Below are 23,861 nucleotides of genomic sequence, written 5' to 3'. Positions count from 1 at the left end.
CCTAAAAGTAAGTTACTGTCAACATTTCAGTTTCTTGTGTGTCTCCGGTTGTTTGCTCGCATATTATTCATTCTTCATACACGATGTTACATATGTGTGTGTGTGTTGTCTTCTTTTAATATTTCCGAAACAATTGTACTTTGCAATCCTTTCATTTGAAAGTGGTCCTTTTTTCAATCCCTCATATAAATAAGTGTCCAATTTTACATATATTCACATCTAAAGCATGTTAAATAAAATAAAGTTGTATAATTTGGTTAAGTTTTCACATGATTCATTGCCTTCTTTAGAAAACAAATAAAAAAACACATAAAATTGTGAACTTTGTTAAAATAATGTTATGTTCTATAGAAAATGTTAAAGATACCCATAAACGTTTAGTTGAATAATGTTAATTTAAACAATAATTGTAAACACTCATAAAATTATGCTTAGACAGAATGCAAACGTTTTTTGTACGTTAAATAAAATAACAATCTTAATAAGATTCATGTCCATTCATATAAATTACATGATTCTTTAATTGTCCTCTAAACACAATGCTATATGACAATTTAAGTGCCGTTCAACACAATGTGTTTATTATAACAATGATAAAAATAATGAGTCACCATGTTGGTTGAACAATAATTGAGAATAACACTAAAACTTCAGTTGCAAATTTGTGTCTTGTTCTGATAAAACTGGGCTTAATTCGTGTGCGTAAAGTGTCGTCCCAGATTAGCCTGTGCAGTCCGCACAGGCTAATCAGGGACGACACTTTTCGCTTTAATGGTTATTTTAGTTTCAAGGAAGTCCCTCCTAACCGAAAATCAAGTTTAGGCGGAAAGTGTCGTCCCTGATTAGCCTGTGCGGACTGCACAGGCTAATCTGGGACGACACTTTACGCACATGCATTAAGCCCAGTTTTATCAGAACAAGACACATTTAAGCATATCAGGAATGTTTTAGGGTTTGCACAAGACCATCATACTAAACTGACATACGCTTAGGCGCATTAAAGAAATCGTTTATTTACATTACCTTACTGAAATATTATCAATCGAGTGGGGTTGTTATTCTATATTTATTCAACAGTTCTGTCTTATTTCATATTTCGAATGTATTTCCGCACTCATGAACAACAAAATGAACATATAGAACACACAGTTTGAGCCGTATAGTGCTGTTGCTTGTATTTCTAAATATGTAAATAAAAAACACCGACCACAAATCTCTCAGTCCTTTAAAAAGCAGAATCACAATCAATAAATCGTCAGACCTTAATTTCGTGATTCAGCTATAAAAGTAACTCGTTGTGGTAGTAATAACGATTGATACCCAGCTTTAAAACATAATCATAAAATAAAACTTAAAGGCAATTTTTACACCTGAATTTGGTATTAATTGATAAAAAGTATGCAATATTTTATACTTTTATTCTAAAAATATACAACATGTATAATAACTGATTCGAGATAACTGTCTTGTTCTTTGTAGTTTGTACATAGATTCGTTTAAATATGTAGAACACGATTTCGAGCGCAAGTCTGCCAGTAGAACAGACGAGTTGATCTTGCATGAAATCACATAACATTTATTAGTATAAGTTGTGTGCACTTTTGGAAACAGAACTTATAAAGCATTAAAATGATTAAAAAAACAACAAGCGTATTTGCACTGTTGTAAAGGCTGCCAACATAATGATATATTATATACCCAATAAAAGTGCATTCACAATACGAAATTAAAACAAAAAGAGTTAGTTGCTATACACATCACTGGAATCGACAAATGACTGACACATCTATAATATGCGTCCCCTTCACAGAAGAATACAACCAAAAAAGCTAAAATAAAAAAAAAACTAAAAGAAACATCAAGTCACAAACACCTTAAATCTAAATGGAAAAAAATCAATGTTTAACACAATAGACATGGGAACATGTGGTGCAGAGAGTTCTAAGAATTATATTTTCTAATCAAAAATATCATTAAATCTGATTTTTTTAATTGGTTAAAATATATTAACATATGTAGAACACATTCCTTTATTTACATATTTAAAACATCAGCCACTAACACAACTATAAAATCGAATAAAATCATTCGTGTAAGGCCAAGTAACAACTTTTCTGGTTTTCGATTTCCTGTCCAGGTAAACACTATGGGGTAACTGGTTGCTAAATTTTTATCCTAAATTGATTGAAACACATATTCTTAAATACCTTTTAAAATGAAATAAACTCAATGTAACAATGCAAAGCCAATGTCCATGTTGCGTAAAATAATTGTTTTTACCCAAAATATATTTTGCTGAGAGCAAAAGTAAAAGATCGATCAGGAGCCGGACACTACATAATCAGGAGCCGGACACTACATAATATTTTGTTGCGATTGGCCTTATCTGTCTAAGTTTAAAGCCATGCGTTTGCATAGTATTCTATAACATACATGCATAAAAAGCTGCATAGGTTACTCGTATACATTATCAATAAATTTGCAAAGATTATGATACAATAAATAAATAAATGCTTTTTTTATGAAAAAATATATTAGAAAAACCCGTACATTGTGTCTATAGAAAGCTAGAAGATAATGCTATTATATGTGATAAGTCGTCCATTTGCTATGACTGGCTTTCAGGTGACGATTTCAGTTATTATCTCACTTTATAGAAAAGACATGATAAACCCTTTGAATATGGTGTGAATAGCATTTCGTGAAGAATGTCTCAGTCCTTGATATAGGGAAGCCTGCACAAATGTAAATTAATTATGACAATTATACTTGAAGGTTTAGATATCATTATAATAAGAGGACAACTTATTACAATTTTCAATGGCCTTATTATTTATATTAGTTAGACAGTCAAAGAGAATCAAAGCACGAATTTCAGCCAGATCTTAAAGTTCTACACTGTTATACGCGTTCAAAAAACGGGTATTTCATGTGTCCAATATCGCCGACCAGTGCGAAGGATACTGAGATACAAGCCACAATAATCATGGGCAGACAACCACTGGCAGTCAAGGTGGGAGCGCCGCTGAGAACCGTCACAAAGGAACTAGATGGACAGTTACTCTTGTCCCAAGTTGCTGTCTCGTTTGCTTTTTGATTTTCTTCTTTTAACCAAATCTACAAGAGCGGAATGTATGTTGAAGCAAACAAGTATAAACCACGTATGCCTGCATTTTCCAGAAGTGTCTGTTTGTTTAACATATGGCAGAGTATATGTTTTTGCAAAAAAAAAAGATAACTTTTCATTGAGATAAACAATTCAACATTTTGGGCCTCACACTATGTTTTCGTCTGTATTTATTGTTTTTGATTTTTCACACAATGTCTATAAAATGTGTATGATACGGATTGCATACGAATGTATACACTGTGCCATGACGCAAAATTTAAAATCAATATCAGTAAATATCGATGGTTCGTGTACACCTCATGTGTAGTCAAGTGGTTATCAGACATGTTACGCATACCCGGAGAGGCTCAAAGTATGCAAGAAGAGGGGCCGCACTGAGCTTCCTCGTCTCTCCGGTCGTACCCCTCGTCAGTTTGAACAACGCCTCACTCCAATGCTCAGATGACCCCATTTGTAGCATGGCCCTGGAAATGTGTATTCTATTATATCCAAAAAAAAATGGACCGGGAAAGTACGGGAAAGCTGTTATCGGTTATATATTGACGATTTGTACGCCAATATAAATATATACAGACACAAATACACATCTCGCACACATAGACACATACACAAATGATATGTAGTGATAGACAACAAAAGTTTGGAATTCCGGAAAATAAAACACTGTAAATCAATCATTAACAAATATACTTAAATATATCAATTGGAAACATGTTGCATTACATGATACAATTTCCCTCACCTTGTAATGTTAATAGTATTTTATACGCATACATATCGGTCATGGAAACTCCTCCATCAGCGTTTGTTAACAATTATATAATTTTTCCCATGGGTGTTAAGTTTTTCTGTTCCAAACATAAATGTCATTATTAAGCTCTTAAAAATTACTAGAGAAGTTTATGTATATCATCTTATTTAAATCAACATCAAATAATATTCCAAAAATCTTAAGTTTATTGCACTTCAAACTAGTTTATGTTTAGTTTTCTATTGGTTGCGCGCTGAACCTTTCTTAGCCAATCCATACAAGATTTGTTTTTTCATAGTCGATTTTCAATCCAGATTAAAAGGTAAACTTAAAGATACCAATGAGGGGGGGGGGGGGGGGGAATCTATGCCATTAAGTAAAAAAGAGGTATCATCAGCAAATTTTATATTCAATATTTGCTATTTCTATACCTTTTCTTGCATGGCTGTTTTTAAAATTGCCAAATCTATAGCAACGATAGTGAAATATACGAATTGAATTTACTTATTGGATATCAATGTCTGCAACGCCTTTGTAATAAACTATGATAAAAACAATTGATTTGGATATACGTCAGTGTATTATGGTTACAAAAATGAAGTATACATTCAGATGGTATATTGAAACGGTTTCCTGGCTCCTATGCGGCAGTTCTAAAGATGACATTGATATATCGTACCAGTATATTTGTTCCGAAAAGCAATACTCACTTGAGTCTGTCGCCCGCTATCTTGTTTTTGTAGATGTCGCAGCGGTGGAGAGGCCGCGTGTTGTTCATGACCTGACAGAGCGCTTGGTGCCACTGGAACTGCAGCACGAAACTCACGAAGTACCTTTCGCAAGATTCACGTTCAGTTAATTAAATTGACCTTAAAATGTTGGTACTCATCTTCTCTCTCCGAATATAATACAACCACAAAAGAAGCACTGATATAAGCAACATTGGTAAAACTGAGTCGTTTCCAGTTCAAGTATTTTATTATTTAAGTTCGATAAAATTTGGTTTAAAATTGATCTTTATGATTAACGTCACGTTGGTCGTAAATACTCGCTTAAAATTGCATTTATTATGGGTATATAGTAGTTGTGCACGATTATGATATGCAAAGTCGGTTTATGCTAGAGCAATGAGACGCCGTACAGTTGTGTCAATATATATTTCCTAACACAACATGATACCATGCCTTCGAGAAATTAAATATGTAAATAAAGCGTTTGAAAGTTTTTGTCATTTTGCAATATAGTCAAAACTTAGTGAATTATATTTTATTTCTGGAAAGAGTCAATAATATGCTGTCACAAATAAAGTTTACCCATTAAGATGTTTTAAAAACATTTAAAAAACACGTTATAAATGTATGATTGGTGGATAAAACAGTAGCGTTATTTGTATTGATATTATAGTGAGTTTTCCTTTGATGACCCTCTATCAAACAAAAGCTTAGTCACTTCAGATGGATAGCTTATAAAAAATATTTCGAATTGAACAAAATATGATTTATTCGCCTTAAATATACGAAAACAAGAAACGCATACAGCTATTACCTTATATAAGGAGTGTTATCGGGGATGTGGTACTTTGCCCCAGGATCAAAATCCTGCTCAGACCGAGCCACTGGTGGAGAAATGCCCTGGTATTTACATCTGCAGCAATTTTGATATTATCCATAGTATTTTGTTAATTACGTAAATACTTTTAATGGCTAACCTTAACAAGTAATTCCATATATATTTAATTTCTATGGCAAATCAGAGCTTCATAGTACGTTTAAATTGTTGTAAAAACGAGCCTCATAATATTTCACAATAAACTTCGAACGCAGTCGATTGTTATGACTATAGTATCCGTAGTTACCTGAGATCCCACCAGGCTTTATTGTAGTTGCTAGGCGTGGTCTCGCCCCGGTAAACGCTCCAACGCCACTGGTCGATGAGATAGCCGAACGGCAAGAACGCCACCTTTTCAAGAGCCATCTTCATCAGGAAGTTTATATCACCCTCTGCAATTACTTGCTATAGGAAGTATTTATCATGGATATATATTGAGCTTTTCTGTAGAATTTATTGTCTTAATGTTCAGACACCAAAAATAAAATATTGTTGGCCAATGTGCTCCGATTGTAGGATAAATGTAACTGTTCTACCAGTTTAAAGTACCTCTAAGTGGTCTTCTGAATAAATCGGACTAATTGTGGTTTCGAACATCAAAACAACATCCTTTCTAATTATAGCACACATCATAAGTAATGTATACAGTTCATTTGAAATATTTTCACAATATGAAAGTGAGAGATAGCCAATTTTGCACACGAATAAACTCTCCCTGTCCCGCTAATGTGTTATACAACATGTTACAGAACATTAACCTGACATGGAATAGGTGAGTGACGGTACTTAAGCGATGAAGAGACTTGAACAGAGAACGAGAATACGACCATAAGTGACAATATGCCACATAACATGAAATTTGCTATTGGATTCAATATTGCGGTAAAACATGTAGGGCGTAATTTTCAAATTTAAAATATTCATTTCATGCTTTCCAATGGTTTGTAGAGAAATGTCAGTGAATTTAAACTGATATTTCACTGTTTCAAACAGTGAAAAATAACAGTGAAAATTATCGATTATTTTCATAGTTTTACCGGAAATATTTTCTTGATATCTTTGATTTCGCCATATTGACCCTCCTTATTTTACCAAGGGTGACTACTCTGCTATAAATGTTTATAACAACATAGGGAATACATGTATGTAATTACATTTTGGGGCGTCCAACGGGGAAATACATTGTCCCGAATGGCAAAAATACAAAAACAATAATTTGTAAGCCTAAAATAAAAAGAAAATGTGTTGAATTTGGTGAAATATCGATTTTAATTCACTCGTGATCATAGAAAAAAATATTTTTTAGCTTGTGGCTGCGCCACTCGTGAAAATATCATTTTTGTATGATCACTCGTGAATTAAAACCGATATTCCACATAACCCAACACATATCCTCTATATCTGGAAATTATTTTCACGGGAAAGATATATGCGCGTTCGTATTACTGGTAATATCGTTAAAACGTGCTAACTGAGATCAAATACACACCATCTAATGAGATTTATAACGCATTGTGTTCAAAATACCGATACTGTTCATGATAATTTTTCACGCTTGTTTTTATTTTAAAAACTATGACGAACGGTCAACGTAAATATCCACATGTTAGTAGCAATAATACACTTCTGTTTCTTTAGCAGTTTCAGTCCCACCGTCTCGTTGTTGTGAACGTTTATGGCAATGTATGATATCGGTAGATTGATACTTCAAACAGCCGTCCACTTGCTGGTATTATTTACGACTATACTATTATTCAACAGCAAATAAAACATTACAAGAGTGAGCTCTAATATCAAAGTGAGAAATTATTGACGTCAGTTGTTGATACATTGCTGTTTGATTTCATTACTCTTGCATAACACGATAAGTATTGATGCAAAGCATCAAAGGGCGTCGGGAATTTCAGTGTAAAAGGTACTTAATGAAGTTACTTGGAACGTTTTTTTTCTACTGTAAATATTAATATATTGGCCGATTATTTTAATCAAAATGGAAAAAGATACTGTTATAACCATTATCTATGATTTTGTATTATAACCCCAAAATAACCATTATCTATGATGTTGTGTTTAAACCCCCAAATAATCATTATCTATGATTTTGTGTTGTAACCCCCAAATATTCCATAGTTCATTTTATTAACATTGGTTTTTCTTTTTTTACTGGCATCCGTGTGCAATTTTCATTAATGGAACAGAACTGTGTAGGTTTTTAAAAAATCTGCTTCATCTCACAAAATGCGCATTCATAGTGTCACCTTAAAAAGTCCATACCAAAGGGTCCATACCACTTCGCGCTCTATATGTGATTCTTAAAAAAAAACTCCGAGGAGTGCTTGACTCTAGGGAAACGGGTTGCTGGGACACAGCTCTTCTTTGATAAGCGGCGGCTTCCTTTATCACAACTCATTGTTACAATCAATAATTCGTGTCGTGCTTCGCGCTCTATATGTGGTAGGGATAGTACTTATGGCCTATGATAGACAACCATAAACAACAACAAAAATACATGCAAAATAGATATGGTGTTTGCATTTATTTGTTCATATAAAAACACGTGTATTTTTTTTATAAGATATTTAAGAGATGTAAGAAATTTTAATTAACGTTGTCACCACGCGGCATCCATTAATTTTAATAAAAATGTGCAACGTTGTATTTAGGTCGCATTAAATAAATAATATATAAAAAAATGCTCCCCGCCTGGGAATCGAACCCACCAACTCCCGATCGCTAGGCGGACACCTCATCCACTACTCCACGGCGACTTTTGAAAGAAAGTTTCAGACAAAAATGTTGAGTATTTATTTAAAGTTTCACCGGTAAGCGTATTTGCCCAGTCCCTGTGATCTTTTATTAGTGCCGAGTCCCTGTGTTTAGCAATTAATTAAAAGAATTAACTTTGCAATTTTGGCAATAAATGTTGTAATAAATATAATAGGCACAAATGCAGTACTTATTTACACTAATTTACACTAAAAATCACCAATATGCAAGATATTCTTAAAACAAAAATATAAACATTGATCCGTTCAATAACTGCTCCTCCCATAAGCGAAAAAAAAAATGCATTACATGCTAGTCGCCGCTCTCCAGAGCGACGCCAATAACAATTTCCGTACTTAAAAAAAATAGTGACATGCGCGGTTTAGAACGAGTCTAGTGACGATACATTTTACGTGTTTAATAGCTTTCATGAAGGATTTAGTAATAGCGTTGATTATTCACGTGTGGAAGGTCACACATGTTTACGCGTTCTGCATCCCGTTGCTATCTTTAATATCACATATTCACGTACTAAATTATTTCAGAGTTCCGTAACCATCTGTATCTCTTTTGTTTCAATATTACGACTACATACATCTATAAAAAAGGTCAGTATATACATGTTTTTGTTACGTTGTTGTGTTTTATACTTCTATGTATTATTTGGTGGCCTTATTGGGCAATAAACTATGCCCTGTCGTGGTGTGAGTATATCTGCGTACCTGTTCCGTTTGGAAGCTCCTGTATGAGACCTATCTCCTTGAGATGCTCCGGTGTCTGGAAAGACAGACTGGCGATGTCGGCCACACCCTCGTGGAATCCTAGCGGGTCGAACAAATTATTACCAATAATTTAAGCTTTTTTAATATTGTGACCATGTCCATTAAACTCTAACATTATTGTATAAACAGGCTATAGGCGATACGGAATAACATTACAGGAAATGTTCGATGTTTTACACCTGCTATTCTCCAAGGTTTCTATGTATTTGTCTGCTTTTACACGTATATTTTGGAAAATACGAATGCCGTAGAAATAAAAATTACAAATAACGTTAATATCTTAGAAAACATTTCGCACGTATGTTTTTACCTTAATGCGTTGCCTAGAGAAGCGTTCCATTCTTCAACGAAGCACATCGATAACCTTTGCTCATGGTTAAAGGGATCGAAGTTGTCTTAACCAGTATATGATTAACGTTGAGATACGGATCAGTTAAAAACCTGGTTCAACGTCAATCTCAAAGAACTTGAACCAGTCTTCGCAACCAAGCGCTCAGCTCTTTTCGTCTACAAAAAGTTTCCGAGCGAGAAGACGCTCTCATCATTGAGGACGGCACGGTGCAATGCTCAACGTGCGGAAGAGGTACGACTGATGATTGTACTCAAGTTAATACTGCACGTGGCTCAATTATTAATGGCTGCAGCAGTGCAAGAGCATCCAACGCGACGCCGACTGTAGAAATTCGCGTTGCATGTACGACAGCATCAAAATGGCAGTTGGCCCCGCGGTCAAGAAGACCGCCCCATTTAAGTCCTCCACTGGGAAGACGATCACTGACCGCGACCAACAGATGAGGAGATGGGTGGAGCACTACTCAGAGCTATACTCTATTGTTACTGTTATCACCGAGTCCGCTAATGACCTGTCCGTAATGGAAGAGCTTGACGCCATGCCCACTCTTGAAAAACTTGCCCAAACCATCGACTCGCTGAGCTGTGGTAAAGCCCCAGGTAGTGATGGCAGGCATCCTACATGAGGCCATTAAATATGGAAAGACAACCCAATTTCAGCCTCTGCATAATATTCTGCGCTTGTGCTGGGAGGAAGGCGCATTACCACAAGACATGCGAGATGCCACCATAGTCACCCGATGCAAGATCTAGGGTTACCGGAGTGACTGTAACGACTATAATCTCTGCTGAACGTGGCCGGGAAGGTCTTTGCTCGCGTAGTCCTGAACCGACTCCAGACCCTCGTAGGAAGGATCAACCTTGAGTCCCAGTGTGGCTTCTGCGACGTCAGATCAAACACCGACATGATACTGTACATATTTACTGTAAGTCAACTCTAAGTAAAGTGCAGAGAACGCCTCATTAATCTGGCCTTCATCGACCTTACAAAGGCTTTCGACCTGGTCAGCAGTTCTGGACTGCCTTTTGGAGAAGATCGGTTGCCGCCCAAAATTGCGCAGCATGATGGTATCCTTCCGAAAAGACATGAAAGGATTTGTCGTTTCCGATGGGTCATCCTCCATGACATTCCCCATCAGAAGCGGTCTTAAGCAAGGTTGCGTGTTCGCACCTACCTTGTTGAGCATTTTCTTCTCGGTGCTGCTGAAGTATGCCTTTGACTCGTCCACTGATTACATCTACATTCACACCAGATCTGATGGGAAACTGTTGAAACTTGCTCTCTTACAGAACAAAAGTGACCTTAGTCTTCGTCAGAGAGAAGCTGTTTGCGGACCATGATGTCCTTGCTACGCATACAGAGGAGACCCTCCAGAGACTCATATACCTCTTTGCTAAGGCATTTACAGACTTTGGGATTACTATCAGCTTGATAAAGACAAAGATCATGGGCCCGCAGGCAAGCAACGTATCCTGCATCAAGACCGGGGACTATACCCTGGAGGTGGTCGAGGACTTCATCTACCTTGGGTCCACCGTCAGCGGAAACCTGTCCATTGATACCGAGCAAGCAAGATTAGCAAGCGCATCGGAAAGTCTTCGGCCAACATAGCCAGACTGTCAAAGAGAGTCTGGAAAAATAAGATTCTAACAGGGAAGACCAAGACCAGCGTATACTAGGCCTATGTCCTCAGCACCCTGCTGTATGGTAGTCTGGACGACCCTCATGCGACATGAAGTCCACCTCAACTACTTTCACATGCGGAGCATAAAGCGAATTTTGGAGATAAAATGGCAGGTACAACGATGCATGCAAGAAGGACTTCAAATTCTGTGGCATCGCAACAGACACCTGGGAGAGTCTTGCCGATTTCTTGAAGAAATTGTATCGCTGAATAACAGCAGACGCATAGGCGTCGGAACCAAGATCTGTGAAGAAAGGACAATGCATGTGAAGCCAGACGTGTTAAAGTTACTAAGGCTCCATGGCTTTGAAATGAGGGACATTTCAGTCGGGTGCTTGCGAATTTCGTTTCGATCGAGCCCCACGGTCGCTAGAAACGATATGGCACAGGAGACTTAACAGACGTACCGGAAGACGAAATCAATAATGCCTTTAGGAACAGAGAACTTCGAATTAAAATGCAAGAATTAGTTGACTGCAAATTTCAGAAGAGGTATATAATAATTTCAAACGAAGAAAAAAGAGTCTATTCGAAACGGACTTATGGTAAACCAGGTAAACCAGAAATATTTGGAGGCATGACCTGCCTTGATGACGTTTTCATGACATTTAATGGCAATCGGTTTTTTCGTAAAATACAGATCAGAAGATAAATACCAGTACTGATGTTGTTCATAGGATCTCAAGAGGATATAAAAACGGTTCTCCTTTGTATAATACTTGGAGTTTTATTATTGATGCTCAGTAATTTGATTGTTGTTTTTTTTAAACATAATTTTGAATCACGTGAGGACTTATATTTAGTCGACAGCTTTGGCAATGTAATTAACGGATTTAAGACGAAAAGGTCTGAGTAGTTGACTGTGGTTGCTTTGTCTGGTGTAGCTTGTACCTGGCATTATTATTGTTATTGGCGTGCAGAAGGAACGGTTACAGGTTGCTTTCATCAACGAATCTTAGTTACAAAAAGGGTAATTTAAAGCCAGCAAATTCGATCATGATTGAACTCTCCTGCGAATACTCTTTGTCAGCGAGCATATTCTTGGTAGAGAAAAAAACAACAATTTTGTTAATTAACGTTTGCTGCAAAGTTTCATAATCTCGCTGTCCGGGTCGCATAGTTGCTTTAGAAAGCAAGGAAATCTTCTGAGACGCTGTGAAGGGCTGGTTGGCATCCATGAAGACCCAAAGACTTGGAATATTGTCTCTTTGCGTCTCAAAGTCCAAAACTACAGTCCCCATAATGTTACAACTCTGTACATTCCTGGCCTTTAATTTGCTTTTACAGAAGCTTTGGAAGACACAGTGTAGTGTGAAGCGCTCATATAGCGCTCGGTGGGGGCCTCACTAAGTTGGCATCGCACTAACATATGATATACTCTGGACTGAACGTTTCAAAAGCTTTGATGTCTTAATCCCCATCTATCGAGCTACATGTACACGAATTACTCCCGAAGTTCAACATGAGCTGTTTGTTTGTAATTGAGAGTGACTTTTTAACGCATGAAAAATAGATAATCATAAGATACAACCGTTTTGGGTAGTTAAATGTTACCAGGGTTGGCGCCGCTGCGGAAGAGGTAGGGCTGATGTTTGTACTCGAGGTAGTACTGCACGTGACCCATTTCGTGGTGAACGGTGTTCAGCTGTTCGCCGGTCACGATCGTGCACTGTTTGATCCTGCAAAGAAGGGAATACAGGAATCATCTAGTCATGAGGTTTTTAACGCAAACATGAGTAGTTGTGCGAAACAATACATCGTAATTAGTCGAAAGGTTCGCCCACAATTCGACACTGTTACACGATTTCGAACCTCTGCGCTCAAAAGTTATCGTTAACAGACTTCAATGAATAAGTATGACAGTCAATATGTAATTTAACATTCATACTCGGGACATAAATGCATACGTTAAATATATATATTTATTTAACTAGCAATATAAGTTTTACACTGTTTACATTGATATTCTACCACATCGCGAAATATAACAAATAATATCAAATATTTAACTGTGCGAATTTGATTTCGTTAGGTCTATTTTCAACGAAAACTAGATAATTCATTAAACACGACATGTGTGTCTTATCTGAAACATAAAATGCTTAGAAAACTGACCGGAAGTCAGTTCCGTTGTGAAAATCCCAAGCAGATGCGTGACAAACGACGTCCCGGTCAGGAGGTTTTACAAGCATGGAATTTGTCCAGAACGAATCGGGCATTGGCTGCAGACCGATTGAAACGAAGAATTCCTCCGCCAACCTGTACATGTGTGTCACGTTGTATTTCTGCAACAACAAGACAGACATCTAAAGTCTTGGAGTTTTTTTTTTCTTGTCTGCTATGAAAAACTATGCTTTTACGCGTCTAAGAAATTTTATGTGTAAACTTGAAGCATTTCCTTACATATATATATATATATGTATATATCTATATATAATCGTGTGCCACAAAAAGGTGGTGTTGAGTAATGAACTGTCAATACTTATTTGCCGTTCGGAACTTTTCATAAAATGTCGAAGTCTTTATTTGAAACGAACATCAGCGAGATTATCCGCTTTATTCCACAAGATAAAATTGGTACGCCGCGAAGCATATACCTGTTCAGTCATTGCCTTGGTGATGTTCTGATTTCCCTTTCCTGGATATGGCTCCAACAGGGCATAAATGTTGTTCCATTGCTGGGCCCACATGTTCCCTGGAGTTAATCGCAAAATAAACGTTTATCTTATAAACATGTGTATGAGTGTAATGTAATGATGCATAGACATAAAATAAAATGTTGCAAGAATATTTTGCTCTATTTTTCATCGTCGACATCCAATTTTGAGACAACATTCCCTTAAATTATAAGTTAAAATATATACAAACTTATCCAATAGGCAATATTGTAAAGGAAAGTAAGAAGAAAATAAATTAAAACATGTCCGAAAACAAATATTTAATCATACATCTGAAAGATCTCACCCAATAAATGAGCTGGAATGTGACCGGATGAAGGAAAGTGTTTTGGGTCATAATGCATTTTCAGTTTTCGGCGGACGTACGCATGCAACTCATCATACAGTGGCGCTAACTGATCGAATATTTTGCGGGCGTCGTTCTCGAACTCAGCGTCATCGTACCACGAACGGTAATACGCGCCCATATCAGGGTACTTTCCTGGAAAAAATCATTGGAATGCAAGTAAGTTTCGTGCACAAGATTTTTCTAGTATTTAAAAATAGAGTGTAATCGGCCTTAATCGAACAGTGATTGTTCGCTTTTAGAGGTGTTTATTTCATCACGGTTTTTGCAGAAAAATATATTCTTTCAAGATGAACAGTCTGTTTAACAGGTAAATTAATAAAAAAAAAGTAGACAAAATATAGACAAAAAATGCGCGAGTTTACAAATTTATTATCAATACCTAAGTGTAGATTCTATATAACTGTCTACATAACAAGAAAATGTTTACATGATACTTTTTAATAATAAAAGCGTTTGATTTCGGTTTAGACAGGGTGAGATTTATTAAGTTTTTTTAACGGTCAGATTTTTTTTGTACTAGGTTTAACACTTCTTATGTTGCAAACTGACGTTTTTTTATATATATATATTTAGATTGAAGGCATTGTTAAGTGAAATTCAATTTTCGGTAGTTAGCATACGCGACTTTAAAAATAAAAGGTAGAAACACAAAAGTCAACCCTCTTCAAATACCTAAGCGCTAAGTAAGCAAACACTGAATTTTGACAATACAAAGAAAACGAGGGATCGTGACCGAACCTCCCGCCTTGATAGCCATGTTCATTAGCGTGACGAACTCCTGGAACTTGCTTCGCATCATCTTTCCGCTGACGTCACGCCAACCCTTCCAGGCGTCACGCAGTTCGTCATAGTTTCGGCTGTTTGTGAAGATGGCCGTCAAACCTATAATAGCATCCGTTCGATTAAATCGTAAACATTTGAAATTTGTAGTTATATTATTATAACCGACATGATCAGACCTTGCACATGGCTGTCATTATCTAAAGTATATTAAATAAGTTTCAATATTGTAAATATAAAATAACTTTTAAAAAGGAATGTCACCAAATCGCTAATTGAAATACGTAAACGCAAATAATACAGAATATTATACTATTTCTGTTTGTTAACATTATTACTTTACACTTGTTTTGTTTAGTCAAATTTCTTAAATATTTGCATATTTTTAACTGTTATGCTTTAGGGAGCTATAACTATCATTTATGATGTTATTTAACTGTGTGTGGACAACTGATTTATAGTCAGTTCAGTCAGGCCAATCTAGGGGAACATACCCGGCTCAAGCTGGAGACATTCAGTGGGAGTTTTGCACCATTTCGCTGAACTGTAGATGCCGGTCATTTCCGCTTCAAGTTCCGCTATCTGAAAAGAGCAGCAGCAGCAAAACCAGCATAGCTCGAAAACTAACACAACTTCACTATTTTGAAAACATTACTTAGAATGAAAATTTATGTTAGATCATCGTCCCGGTGTTATATCACACCATAACTCTATTTTGAATTAAAATTAACTAATTGCAAACAAAAGAAACAGGTCAAAATATTAAAATACTGTATATTATGGATGTTTATTGAGTCTCTGTGTGCTTTACGTAGTGGGGAACTGATTTTGTGACGTCAAATATGAGCTATTACACCACCCAGCCATCCTCATATACACTAGGCTTATTAGTGATCTGATGAGAAACCATGTTATGTGGGCATGTTACTCGATCTGTTCCAGTAAATTACTGCAACAAAGGAGGCGCATTATTCAGCAAAATGTGCTGTGTTAAGTACATATTACACAGATAAACGTTGTCTTGTGAACAGTCGTCATTTCTAAACAAATTCGCAATTGTTTAAGATTTTTTAATTGCGATCGACAGCGGTAACACTGATAGTTGTCGAAGTTGCTTTAAGCATTCTTTTGTAACATTGAATAACGCAACTCATGTCAATACGTTTTAAAAAAACGAATTCGATTCAAATAACAAACAGTTTCGTACAATCAAGTACCCCAAGTAATAAGCCATATTTAAATTGGCTTTGGATATACGTATTCATTACGTTTTATTTGTTTCCTTTATGCTTTATATTCGTATCTCGTCGGAACCTGACAAGGCGAAAGTATCGTATTCATTTTTGACATATTTGCATATGTTGATCTCTTAAAATCATTTGATGTTCACACCGCTTTATTCACTTAAAGTGTTCCTGCCCATGCGTAATAAAACGATATCTGTTGGTAGTTTACATTTAACAATGCACTGCTGCATAATAAGGGCACATTCACGTTTCATACAGATAGGCGAGTTGTGATCACCTCTGGCTTTTTAAAGCTTAAATCTTGTCGATTATGATGTATCAGTGAATCGTGTCTTGAAACTTAAACTTTAAATCTCTAGTAAAATTGTCTTCAATGAACCCAATCACGTGTGCGTTGGTGTAAGTACAACTAACAAATCGAAAAACAAAAACTGATATATTAAAACGCAATGCTTCGTGATTTACATAATCGACACACATACGCCAAATGTGATTGAAGTTGTTTTTCAGGATTGCCTGAGCTTAAACATCAGTATCATACATCAGTATCATACATGCTGATCAGACGTTTTAAAATTATATATAAACACATAATGATTGTATTAGGCCTTGAAATACTCGATCGTTGAACGAGATTCGATTGAGATTTGATTAACAATTCATTTAGAAGGCTAGGATACGATTAATGGTCAAAACTCTTCTCAAACAGTCGCTAACTGTAAACTGTGTTAATTAGTTTGGAATTAATGAAGCTGGTTAAACTTACCGATCCTAATAGATGTACTACGAAACATTACATAAGCACATCAAAATCGATATTGGTCAGAGTTTTTGCAGCTGATTTGGTGTTATACCTGATAAACAAATTGCGCGGCCATAAATGGTTAGATAAATAAATAATCAGTTGTCTGCATCCTCACCTTGCGAAGGACGTCACTGTTGTGATAACCGGAAATGCCAACATCTAGAATCATGTTTATCTGACGTATCAATCTGGCGTCGGTCATTGCGCTAAGGTTGAACTTTGCGGCTTCAGACGCTTCCTTTTTAGCGAAATCAGACCACTGCAGGCTCATTTCAGTCTATAAAGTATACAATGGCTCTTAATGTCGCAGATGATGTTAAATAACTATGGCATGAACAACTAAATGACAATAAAACTAGTAATAACAGCATATACTTTAGCAATATCTTCAGGAACAACCAATAAACTGTTTCGTATGTTCGAATATAAATTCGCCTTCCTTTTCGCCTTGGGCAGACAGAGCAAAATCATTTTGACATGAACAAAACATTACATGAACAAATTTACACTATTATTAAAACTATTCATAAATTATCATGACGTTACGATTCAAGTCATATAAATTGACGTTTGTAGTAAGGTTAATCCCCCTAACAGTCGAATTAATTGACCGATATCATATTTCCGTCACTCGAATGAAGACATTATGACGGAACTCACAAATATCAATCATGACGTCTATAACATTATCTTACCATTTGTTTCTGGTTGTATTCGGTGATGTTAGTGTTGTAGGCCCAGGACTTAATGGTGTATTGGTAACGAAGGTTTTCTGCCCTTTTGTTGTAGCCGTTCATACCTGGAAGTCATGGTAACAGAGATACACTTGTGGTGATATATTTCTTCAAACGCAAGTTCTTAAAATCTGATCACAGATAGAGAAATCTGAATGATTTGTATCTTTTATATAATACACACTACTTATTTAACTATATATAACAATTGAACGGTTTTAGTTATTAACATATTTATTTTAGCTCGATTGCATCGAACACTCTCGAGTCCGTTTCCTGTGCCTAGAACCATTTATTAATGTCTTTGTAGGAGGTCTAAAGAACAGTAGGGATCGAACCCATGACATCCAGGACGCTAGGTGGACACCATATCCATTAAACCAGGCCGTCCCTTATCGGTTGAACGGTTTTGAACATTGTTAAGAATAATGGAACAATCCAGATGTAAGGCCTTTACCTTCCACATATTCTCGTACCCGATCATCTTCATGGGCGCTGACATACGAGACTACCGTTGCCACAACAACAAGAATGACTATATTATGTATCCCCATTCTGCAATATACAACAGACCACAGTGTAAAAAGTTAAATACATAGTTTAAGAATTGTGCATCGGGGGTTGAGGTTGTCATAACAATTGTACTACTTTAAATCATCATCATCATCATCATCATCATCATCATCATCATCATCATCATCATCATCATTATCATCATCATCATCATCATCCTCATCATCACTTTCTTCTTATTCTTTCTTTGACGATGCTGGAACAGCAGCGTCCAAGGTTTGATAATCACCTAAAAAAATTTCACAATGGCCATCTATGTAAAAGACCGAGCCAGTTCGAGATAACTCGATTTTTCAGTTACTTCCCTTGGGCATACGCCACTGCGTAGGATCCTAGCATTGATAACATTCTCCTAGCAGAGTTGTCGTTCGTGTTTCAACATTCAACAATGGCCGCCTTAATGAGAGTTTCGATTAAAAACTTTCTTACTGCATACATTGGCTTGTTTCGCTATTTAGAAGCTGTCATTTAGGATATATGAATTATTTATTCACTAACTCTCCGCTTATGACAACAATAGTTGGAATTCGAAGGATATATACTCGATGTGAATGAAGGACTTTCTGGTCTCTGGATCGTAACAGCTTGACACGGCAAAACTGGCATACTGATTACTGGTATTTTTAGTTATCGATATAAGTCACATTGTGCTTTATAAATTGTATTCGAGCATTTTGCGACTTATTGAATGACTATGATACCCGATATCAACATTTCATCGGGGATTTGCAGATCACCAAGCTGTCCTGAGATTCAACATTGATTTCAAACTTTTTACTGGTTAGTACTCTTTCTGAGTGTTAGAACTTTTTATCATTTTAAAGTTAAATGAACTGTGTCACAGTAAAAGAGACATTAACCCTTTCAGTGCGTGACCGAATTTTAAAGGCCTTTGCAAACAGTTTGGTTCCAGATGAGACGCCACAGAACGTGGCGTCTCATCTGGATCCAAACTGTTTGCTATTCTGATAGTATTCTTTGAAAAAAAAATGAAGAAAATGCCTATTTTACAAATTCAGCAGACGACATTTTAGCAGACGACAAATTTCCCAGCATGCAAAGGGTTAAGGCGATTGTGGCCAGTTTGGATCTAGATCAGCCAGCAGTCGCTTGAAAGCTGTTTGCTTAAAAGCGTTTTTCTGACAATAACAAATAATTTAATTGGATACTGATTTGACTGCGCTTTTCCTGTGACCTGGCTCAAATAACAGAATTGTCATTAATCAAATTATTTATTTCGAACATTAATCAATTGTTTTTCTTGTCCCTCGGGATCAATGACTCCAGCACTTTCCTGTTGAGAATTGAATACTGCTAAAGGCGATGCTAAGGGGCGTGAGAGATGTTGCACCTTCCAGTATCGCTCGATTGTTCATTGTCGGCTCGGGTACTACGTACATGTACCCGAGGTACTCTTAAGTATACGTACATGTATCCCGGGTACAGTAAATATACTAAAACGGGAAATTTAACCCTAAATCAGTCGTTGTCGACTATTTCTTTGTAATAATTACATATACACATTTATGTCAATTTTCTGAAGAATGGCCTCTATATTATCGGAACACATACTCAAAAAGCATGTTGATGCAGTGTTTTTTGAAGAGAAGTGTGTTTAGGATAATTGGTTGCGCGTTTTACGACATCGGATTTTGGGCGCGAATACAACTCGGGTACAGTCTAATATGGACCGAGTACAATTACGTTTATTTACCGTACCTGGGGTACATGTAAGTATACTTAGAGTACCCAGGGTACATGTAAATATACTTAAGAGTACCCGGGGTACATGTAAGTAGTACCAGAGCCGACAATGACCAATCAAGCTCCATTATCCGTCATGAACCGACTCAAAAAACCGAGTCGGCAATATTTGACTTAATTTTTGGTTTGGTTGTTCTCGAGGGATCGAAAATTTCAGAATCTTCCTAAAAGCCCTACGGGTTTGATCCCCAGAAGCGACATTGAAAACAAGCATACTTTGTTATCTGAAAGGTTGCTAAACCTGATATACAATGATAATGTGAATTTTCTCTCACATGATGTTCATCAGTCATATTTAATTATATAAAAACTTACAGCAGTAGTAAACAACTGGACAATAATTAATGAACGCATCTTTCATTTGTCTTTGACACTTTGATTTGACATGGCCTAGATTTAAATATGTGACTGGACTTTACCAGCACTCTTGTAACAGAGCTAAAGTTTAAATGTACCATTGAAGATCGCCTAAATCCAGATTTGCTATTATAGATGTGTGGAAAGTTTTAAGGGTGTGACAAGTAAGCAAAAATTGGTCATTACCCAGAGGCCACAACTGTTCTATGACTGTATTAAAACAAGAAAAATCAGTGCCTGATTTAGATTTCCTTAGATAGTTCAATAAAAACTAATTTCATAAGCCTGGTAACAGTTTAACGGTAATGCTACCAATGTGTCACACCAGGACCTTGAATTTGAAATCTAGGACATGCATGGTAATTTCTTCATGAAATCAGGACACAAAATTGTATTTTAAGTCCTTAATTGACCTGGCTATAGTTCTCAGATTATTATAAGCTTAATCAGTATATTTATATCATTATTTATGCTTTGTGTATTGTAAACATATACACAATCATGCAGTTACATGATAGCAATAAATAAAATCAAAGCTACCCATACTGTAAAGGTCATTGACAAAGCCATGGTCAAAATGTGAACACATTGAGTGTAATCGCCCTCTCGTGCCAGCAAAAACAACACGTTGACAGGTTGTCATTTTTGACAGTTCTACTTTCACTTTCATTTTGTGATATCAAACTATTAACAATTATGTGGCTGAGAAAAATATCGCCATTGTTTTTTATGCTCCCGGTAGTGTGGCCTATATCAGTTGAACTGTCAGTCAGTGTGGCCTATATCAGTTGAACTGTCAGTCAGTGTGTCAGTCCGTCCGTCCGTCCGAAAACTTTAATTGCCATAACTTTTTTAAAGGTGAAGGTGAAGGTCATCCTTCAAGGTCAAATGTCAAATATAAAGCGTCTGTCTGTCTGTCCGAAAACTTTAACATTGGCCATAACTTTTTCAATATTGGCGTGCATGCGTATCTCATAGAGCTGCACATATTGATTGGTGAAAGGTCAAGGTCATCCTTCAAGGTCAAAGGTCAAATTTTGCAATATTGAAGATAGCAACTCCATATTCGGCATGCATGTGTATGTCATGGAGCTGCACAATTTGAGTGGTGAAAAGTAAAGGTCATCCTTCAAGGTCAAAGGTAAAATATATGGGTTCAAAGCTGCGCAGCAGGGGGCATTGTGTTTCACAAACACAGCTCTTGTTTAATATATTTTCTGCACATTTCTTAAAAAAACTTACATCAATACACGATTTTCTTCGTTAATTCAATCATTCCTGACAGACTTGTGTACATATTTTGCTTACATTTTGACGCGCGTAGGTAGGACCGCATTACCGCTTCCGAAATGTGTATTCATACTATTGCCTTCGAGGAACTTATCTGATGTTTGACGGAAAGTGCCGAAAATGTGCGAGTGTGGGTCAAGTTCCCCACAGGTACTACTTTCCCGTTCCCCCAACTTTTTTCCGAACCTAAAACTTTTCGTACCCAATTTTTTTTCGTACCCAATTTTTTTTTTCGTACCCAATTTTTTTTTTTCATCCCCAATTTTTTGTTCGTACCCAAAAAATTTTCGGTCCCAATTTTTTGGTTCCCAAATATTTTTTCGTACCCAAATTTGTTTTCATACCCAAATTTTTTTCGCAAAATGTTTGTACCATATTTTTTTTCGTACCAACATACACAATTGTGGTGGTTGTGGTGATGTAGATAAACTTAACTTGATGCTTTTATATCCATCCTCTCAAAAGCATCGTCACACCAGTACTGTCAGTACTTTGATTTCATCTATATCTTCGCATCAAACAAGAGTATTGTCCCCTAACTTGTTTTCGTCTTCATATACATGTACGTATATAAACGCTAATTGTTTTAAAGCGTTCAACCAGTACAGTTTTCATGTTATTAAGAATCTCTTTGTAAACATGGTAATGTTAAGTGAACAATAGTTAGTACTGCTTTGTAAGGAACTTGTTTTCAGATGTTCGATATAAATGAGATTGAATATATTATCCAACGCTAAATGTTTGTGGACAGTGACTTTATTTATAGTTTCTTACTTCCATAAACTTTGCGAAAGAGTTACGCTTTAGCGAGCAACTAAGAATTTAACTTTACTTGGTGTGTGCACTGTGACAGCAGATAAATCACACTTTCATAGTGTTTTTTTTAAAAATAAATATGTAGGCTATATGTCGCCGGCCTATTTAGCCCTTCGTGGGTTTATTGACAAGCAACAAACTTGGTGGTTTCGTTGACTATATTGTTTGCAGACTTTGATGATAATGTTATGCTCTGCAACAATGCACAAATCTGAATATAACATGATAAACATAATTATATAAAACGGTAATAAAAGATCAGCCATTAAACAATACAAATAATGCAAACGATGTGATATTCATTAATTGTATCATTTCAATACTAATAATACTAATAATACTAATTAAACTAATAATTCTAATACTTATAATAATAAGAAGAAGAAAAATAAGGAATATATAACTATATTTATATAGTTTACCTGCAGATATACATATTTATGTCTGCATTCAACGTCAGCACGAATAAAGGCGTCTGATCGTCAGTGTAAATCTGGTCTAGTGAAAGTGGCGGCAAGGATTAGATATCTCGTGCATAAACCGGTGTTAGTAGTATTTGTTAGTAAGGCTACACATAACCATTAATGACTATATACTCACTATGAAGATAGACTATAAAAACTACATATATTTGGTATCTTGACGATAACAGATGATTAAATTATCACCCTATGACATATACACATAAGATTTAAAACATTTTGACGTTTTCTTAACAATCAGTCCGACTTAAGTGCAAACGTACTTTGGTATTGAACGCAAATCCATGATTGTTACGAAATTAGTAAACTGACGAGATTAATGAAGGTTTGGACTTATGTTGAATTATATGTGCACTTCAAATTAATTTATGTATGTTTGCTAAAATACGTTAAATTGTGATGGTGTAACATGTTTTGGAAAGAAGCCATATTACCCGGTCCGGTATGGTGACCACCAAACCAAGCTATCATGCTCCAGGTATCCTACGCGAGAAGCGCGTGTACCAAGCACTGTAATAATCGGAAAGTTACAGGGATCGAACACAGGTATCCTAAGTGAGAAGCGCGTGTATTAAGTACTTTGCTAATCGGTAAGTTACGCAATTCGTGAATATTCTACACGTTGTATATAGACGTCCATGTTTAAATGGATTAAGAAGCTTTTGTGAATTAAGGATTCAATATTATTATCCGGAGAGTATTAAGAAAACAACATAGATGTATAAATTTAGTATATAAAGTAATAATACCGTGGGCTGTATGTGTACACAATGTTTAACAGCTTTGCACCATATATCTATTTAGTGCACAATCACGTCCGGTTTCAACTGCTTGTATACAAAGTTTAAGTATACGCACTGTTATGGGGAAAATATTGTTTGTTTATGATATTCATAATCAAGCTATCGTAGAT

The 23,861-nt window shown here is 36.1% G+C and overlaps 1 protein-coding gene across 1 annotated transcript in view; it reads right to left on the bottom strand.

Annotated features, from left to right (window-relative positions):
* Positions 1–23,002, bottom strand: part of LOC127863317 (angiotensin-converting enzyme-like) — a 47,722-nt gene extending 24,720 nt beyond the window's left edge. The window contains exons 1-16 of the mRNA XM_052402736.1: positions 22,889–23,002; positions 18,124–18,221; positions 17,628–17,731; positions 17,048–17,209; positions 15,375–15,462; positions 14,839–14,982; positions 14,038–14,232; positions 13,671–13,768; positions 13,189–13,358; positions 12,628–12,752; positions 8,978–9,076; positions 5,737–5,881; positions 5,427–5,525; positions 4,592–4,714; positions 3,468–3,594; positions 2,908–3,117 (exon numbers count right to left, since the gene is read on the bottom strand). Of these exons, the coding sequence (XP_052258696.1) occupies positions 2,908–3,117; positions 3,468–3,594; positions 4,592–4,714; positions 5,427–5,525; positions 5,737–5,881; positions 8,978–9,076; positions 12,628–12,752; positions 13,189–13,358; positions 13,671–13,768; positions 14,038–14,232; positions 14,839–14,982; positions 15,375–15,462; positions 17,048–17,209; positions 17,628–17,731; positions 18,124–18,221; positions 22,889–22,902 (2,001 nt within the window). The 5' untranslated portion in view covers positions 22,903–23,002. The remainder of the gene's footprint in view (positions 1–2,907; positions 3,118–3,467; positions 3,595–4,591; positions 4,715–5,426; positions 5,526–5,736; positions 5,882–8,977; positions 9,077–12,627; positions 12,753–13,188; positions 13,359–13,670; positions 13,769–14,037; positions 14,233–14,838; positions 14,983–15,374; positions 15,463–17,047; positions 17,210–17,627; positions 17,732–18,123; positions 18,222–22,888) is intronic.
* Between the last annotated feature and the right edge of the window lie 859 nt (positions 23,003–23,861).

This window comes from Dreissena polymorpha, unplaced genomic scaffold (genome assembly GCF_020536995.1).
Source record: "Dreissena polymorpha isolate Duluth1 unplaced genomic scaffold, UMN_Dpol_1.0 chrUn004, whole genome shotgun sequence".
Taxonomy (NCBI): Eukaryota; Metazoa; Mollusca; class Bivalvia; order Myida; family Dreissenidae; genus Dreissena; species Dreissena polymorpha.
The sequence above is the reverse complement of the archived record's forward strand: the minus strand, read 5'-3'. Positions and strand labels throughout refer to the sequence as shown.